Source organism: Lepidothrix coronata, unplaced genomic scaffold (genome assembly GCF_001604755.1).
Source record: "Lepidothrix coronata isolate B3197 unplaced genomic scaffold, Lepidothrix_coronata-1.0 Scaffold34, whole genome shotgun sequence".
NCBI lineage: Eukaryota > Metazoa > Chordata > Aves > Passeriformes > Pipridae > Lepidothrix > Lepidothrix coronata.
In genome coordinates this window covers 539,411-544,753 of record NW_016690214.1, presented here as the reverse complement: position 1 = coordinate 544,753, position 5,343 = coordinate 539,411, and the positions used below count along the sequence as shown (strand labels likewise).

Sequence of the window (5,343 nt, the reverse complement as noted above, 5' to 3'; positions counted from 1 at the left end):
TGTGATCCAGGTGACTTTAATGCCGTGGGTCGAGGGGCCGGGGGCACGGCTGCCATGGGCGATGCCACTGCTGCCACCACCCCCTTTGCCGGGGGACAGGCTGGTGCCTGGGGCGGGGGCTGCCCGGAAAGGGGGGTCAGTACTCCCAGAGCGTGGCCCGCAGCACGGACTCGCTGTCGGCGCGGAGGGTCCCCGCGGGGTCCCCGCGCAGGTACCGCCCGTTCTTCGCTTTGATGGCCACGCGGCCGCGCTCCCGGAACTCAAAGAAGAAATCCTCGGAGAGGTCCCCGTCGCTGCACACCGACCCGCTGCTCGCCACGTACCAGAACTTGCCCCCCTGGCCTGCGGGGAGTCCCCGGGGGGGGCTGTCAGTGCGAGCTGGACAGACCCCCAGCCCCCCCCGCCCTGTAACCCGCACCCACCTTGGATCTGGTAGGCGCCGTCGCTGAAGCTGATGTGGAAGACGTCGTAGACGGAGCGGTTGGAGTCGAGCAGGTTGGAGCCGCGGTGGTAACAGACGAAGCCGTGCTCCCCCCGCAGCACCAGCATCGGGCGGTTGATCAGCTTCAGAGTGAACTCCTCGTCCTCCCCTGCGCGGTACCCGGCGCTCAGCACCCCCGGGGGCCCACCCTGGGTGCCCCAGTCCCCCCCAGCACTTACCCACGGCGTCGCTGACGGCCGCCAGCTGCCCGTTCCTCTTGGTGCAGACGTAGCGGCCGTTGCTGGCGCGCAGGGCCACGCGCCGCCCGCGCCACTCGATGTCAAACATGGTGTTGGCAGCGCTGGGGACACAGGGACAGCGTGAGCCGGGCGGGGCCGCGTCCCCCCGGGCCCCCTTCCCCGCCCTGTCCCACTCACATTTCGGTGGCCACGGCCTGGATGCCCCCGTGGGCCACCAGAGTCCAGTAGCTGCCGGTGTTGGTGTGGAGGCTGCACTTGTTGGTGTCGCGGTCGATCTGCAGCTGGAAGGTCTCGTGGTTCAGCTCCTCGTCCTGGTTTGCCGAGACATTGACACCTGGGGGTGGGGGTGGATGTTGGTGCTGGTCCCACTCCAGCCATGGACACTGGTCAGTCTCCGGCCATCGGCACCAATCCTGCTCCAGGTACTGATCTTGCTCCAGCCATGGACACTGATCCTGCTCCGCCCCTTGGCACTGATCCCACTTCAGCCATCAGCACCAGTCCCACTCTGGCCATCAGGACCAGTCCCAGTCCAGCCATGAACAACAGTCCCATTCCATCCGTGGTCACCAGTCCCTCTCCGGCCACCAGGACCAATCCCAGTCCAGTCACTGTCACCAATCTCACTCCAGCTACGTCACTGATTCCGCTCCAGCCATCCATCCCCCTCCAGCCATTGTGACCATGCCGACCATCACCCCCACAACCCCACAGCCACCCTCTTCCTCCCCCACCTCCTTCCAAATCCTCCTGCAAACAATTGTGCTAATTGGGCTGGTTAATCAGCTTGTCACCACCGTGTCCATCTGGTCACAAACCCCTATTTATAGCTGGTCCCCCCTGTCACCCGGCTCTAAGCTGCTTGGCACGGGGGTGGCACCATCCCCAAGGGGCACCTGGGGGCGGGGGGGGTCCTTGAAGGGCTCACATCCAATGGCTCTACACACGTATGTGTGCACACAGGGCATCATATGTGGGCTGCACACACAAATTGTGGACCCAGAGGTGCTGCACAGAGCCCTGCACACCTGTGTGTGTGTGCACATGGACACACCTGAGCACACCTGAGCCCACAGCCCTGCACACGTGTGTGCACACACACGTGGAGACCTGCACACGCACACGTGTGTGTGCACACACATAGAGCCCTGTGCACACATGGGGACACACACAGAGCCCTGTGCACACATGAGGACCTGCACACACACGTGTGTATACACACCCACACCCCTCTGTGCACACCCACGGAGCCCTTCACGTGCACACACATGTACAAACACATGCGTGCACACATCTGTGCACACCCACCTGTGCACACTCACAGCTCTGCATGTGCACACGCACGTGTGTACACACACACCCACACACCTCCACACCCCCCTAAGCCCCTGCACACACACACACACACACACACACACACACGTGTGTACACACACACCCACGCACCCCCACACCCCCCCCAAGCCCTTTCCCACCTCCATGGTTGCTCCCACTCCAGCCCCACTGACCTCAGACCCCCCCCTCGAGCAGGCAGGACCCCTATGCCCCCCTCTAGCAGCTGAGCTGGGGTATCCCATGTCCCCAGGGATGTGGCCGCAGGGTGCCCCCCAGGCAGGGGCAGCACTGTGGGGTTGTTACTGTGGAGTGTCCCCCCTGGGGTGGTGGTCCCAGGGGTGCCCCCACAGAGCTCTGGGAGCATGGGGGTCCCAGGGATGGGCAGGGAGCAGGGAGAGGGGTAGTGGGGTGAAGTAGGTGGGCAGTGGGGACCCCTGTGTGGGCAGCAGGGTGCAGGGAGGGAGTTGGGTGCAGGGTGCAGGCAGGGGCAGCGGGGGGATGCGGGGGGTGGGCAGCCCTTACCCTGCCGGATGGAGACGTATCTGCCATTGGCCGCCGTGAACACCACCTGGGGGTGACTCTCCTCCAGGTCAAAGAGTTCATCCTTGCCCGGCTTGGAGCTGCGGCCGGATTTGAGGGTGCCGGTGGGTCCGGTGGGCGCCAGGTACTTCCCGTCGCAGTCCTTGAACGCCAACTTGCCGGCCTTGAACTCGAGGGTGTAGCCGGTGCCGGCGCCGGGCTCGGGCACCAGGGTGCCATCGCAGCGCAGGTACCGCTCGTCGGCCGTGCGCAGGCTGTACTTCTTGTCCTGGAAGCAGAGGGTGATGAGCGCGTCCACCCCCCAGGGCAGGTTGCTGTCGGTGGCGATCTCGTCCTCGTGGGCGCTCAGGTGGGCATAGCGGCGGCGGCTCACGCTCAGCAGGTTGGCCTGGGGGTGCATGGCCAGGTGCACGGTCCACAGCTCGCCCTCCGTCACGCTGGGGGCGAAGCAGGACAGCCGGTCCTCGCGCCCCCCGAAGAAGCGCCGGTGCGGGGCCGACTGCAGCGCCCAGCGCCCGTCCGACTGCGTGATGATGCTGAAGCCTTCGTCCCGGCCCGGCTGCTCCGCCTCGCAGCGCACCTTCCCGTCCTTGTCGGCGCCCAGGTACCGGCCCAGGTGGCTCTTGAGGAAGACGATGGAGCTGTCGGCTTCATCCTGCTCCAGCGTCCAGATCTGCTTGCGCTTGAGGCTGAGCGCCGAGGCGTTCACCTTGTAGCCGAAGCTCTCTGCCGTCAGGTACCGGCTCTCGCAGTTGATCAGCCCGAACTGGATCTTCAGCACCTGGTGGATCCCATTCGTTGGCATCTTCCGCCGAGGCGGGGCGGCCCCCGGGGGGCCGGCGGGGGCTCCCCGGCACTGCCGAGCCCGGGCGTCGCGGCGGGGCCGGACCGAGCGCCCGCGGCGGGGGCGGCTGCGCTGCCCCGGACCCACGGAGCGGGACGGGGCCTGGGGGGCTGCGACCCGCCTGGGTACCCTCAGGTGGGGTTAGAGACCGACCGGGTCACGGTGGGCACCGGGGACGCCCAGGCGAGGGGGCACCGCGGCAGCCCCCGGCCACGCCACCGTCCCTCGCCGCAGCCCCGTCCGGCTGTGGTGGAGCCGCGGGTGGAAAACTTGGGTGGGAACCCGATCCGGGCCGGCGTATCCGTTCCGATGCCGGCGGGTTAAGGTTACCGGTCCCTCTGATTCAGCAGCGGGTCACCTCCAGCCGCGCCGCCTCCCGGCCAGCCCCTAAGCGCCTTTTCCAATTAGCCAGGCATTTTGATTAGTGTAAACCTTTTATCCTGCTTTGGGGCCCTTGGCCTCCATCTGTCCTGTGGCCCCAAATCCCTTCTGCAGCTGTGGATCGGGGTCACGGACACCCCCAGCCCCCCCCTGGAGCCATCCCGGGGCGTGGAGTCCTTCGGGGCTGAGACCGCCTGGAACTCATGACAATGATGAGGGTCCAGCCCCATGATGGGGGCAGGAGGTGCAGGGACTGGGGGGGACAGAGGTGCAGGGGACAGGTCCCACTCTCACCCTGCAGGCACTGAACCCCAGCCCAACTGGGACCCCCCAAACGGGGCAGGTGCAGCCACAAAGACCTCCAGCCTCGGCCACGCTCCACCTGGGCCTGTCAGGGACGGGCTGTGCCACCGCCTGGGCCCCCCAAAGTGCTCGGACCCCCCGTGCTGGGCTCTGGCCACGTCCTGGTGATGCCGCCCTGGTTCCTGCCACCATCTCCCCGGCCCAGCAGCTCCGGTGTCAGCCCCGTGCCCGGTTATTGTTCCCACAAACAACCCCAGCTTTGGTTGCTCATGACTTTTTCATGCCGGGCTGGCTCTGCCCGAGCCGGGGGGTGCCGTGGCCCCCCGAGCTGTGACACCCGAGCCGCTGTAACTGACCCCCGAAACGGAGCCGGCTCAGCTTTCAGGCCCTGGCGGTGGGGGATAAGTGGGTCAGGGTCCCGGGGGGCTCTGGGGGGGCCGTGGGCAGCTGGGGGTGGTAACACGGCTCTCAGTGGGTGCCCGCTGGCACCTGCCTGGCCGAGCAGCCGGGAGCAGCATTTATACACCGCGGCCCCCCCTGGCCCCCCGGCAGAGTCAGGTTCCCTTCGGGGGGGCCCCCTGGGCGCTGCCCCACAGCCACAGCGTGTCCCTGCGTCCCCTCGGCCTGGGGACAGCCGGACCCCTCCCCACTGGGGGCTGCTGAGACCCAACACACTCGTGACAGGCCAGGGCATTGCAAGGAGCTGGGGTGGGTGACCCCTCCCCGGGTGGGTGACGCCCCTGGTTCCCATCTAACACTCTTACCAGGAGGGATATGGGGGTGCTGGGCGGCCCGGGGGGTCCCCAGCCCCCAGCCTTGATGGGGGGCTGGCAGAGGGGAGGTGGAGGGGGCTCAGCTGTGCCCCACGTGCCCAGGGGGATCAGGGCAGGGCTTTGGGGTGGGGGTCGCAGTGGGGGTCAGGAGGGGTATTGGAGTACTGGTGGTGGGACCCCTTCCTGGTTTCCATCCAACAGCCTTCCCGTGAGGGATTTGGGGGTGCTGACCTGCCCCCCTGGTGGGGGGCTGGCAGAGGGATGGAGGGGGCTCAGCCGTGCCCCACCAGCCCGGGGGTGTCAGGGCAGGGGTTCGGGGGTTCTGGAGTGGTATTGGAGTGCTGGGTGGTGGGACCCCACCCATCATCACTCCTCACGTGCACACTGGCAGCGCGGAAGGACGGACGGACGGATGGACGGACAGCGGGGCGGGGCGGGGGTAGTGCCTTCCTCCTCCTCCTCCTCCTCCTCCTCCTCCTCCTCCTC

The 5,343-nt window shown here is 67.2% G+C and overlaps 1 protein-coding gene across 1 annotated transcript; it reads right to left on the bottom strand.

The window, feature by feature from the left end:
• On the bottom strand, positions 1-3,412 carry FSCN2 (fascin actin-bundling protein 2, retinal). Its single transcript, XM_017811906.1, has 5 exons — positions 2,539-3,412; positions 859-1,015; positions 661-782; positions 423-590; positions 1-342 (listed from the first exon to the last, which is right to left on the bottom strand). Exons 1-5 carry the CDS (start codon positions 3,359-3,361, stop codon positions 137-139), a joined length of 1,476 nt encoding a protein of 491 aa, XP_017667395.1. The 5' UTR covers positions 3,362-3,412; the 3' UTR covers positions 1-136.
• Between the last annotated feature and the right edge of the window lie 1,931 nt (positions 3,413-5,343).

Excerpts from the sequence above, each read along its gene's own strand:
- FSCN2 (XM_017811906.1), bottom strand. The coding sequence starts at position 3,361 with ATGCCAACGAATGGGATCCACCAGGTGCTGAAGATCCAGTTCGGGCTG. Across the intron at positions 1,016-2,538 it reads ATACGTCTCCATCCGGCAGG|GTGTCAATGTCTCGGCAAAC; the intron begins GTAAGGGCTGCC and ends CCCCACCCCCAG. Across the intron at positions 591-660 it reads GGCCGTCAGCGACGCCGTGG|GGGAGGACGAGGAGTTCACT; the intron begins GTAAGTGCTGGG and ends GGTACCGCGCAG.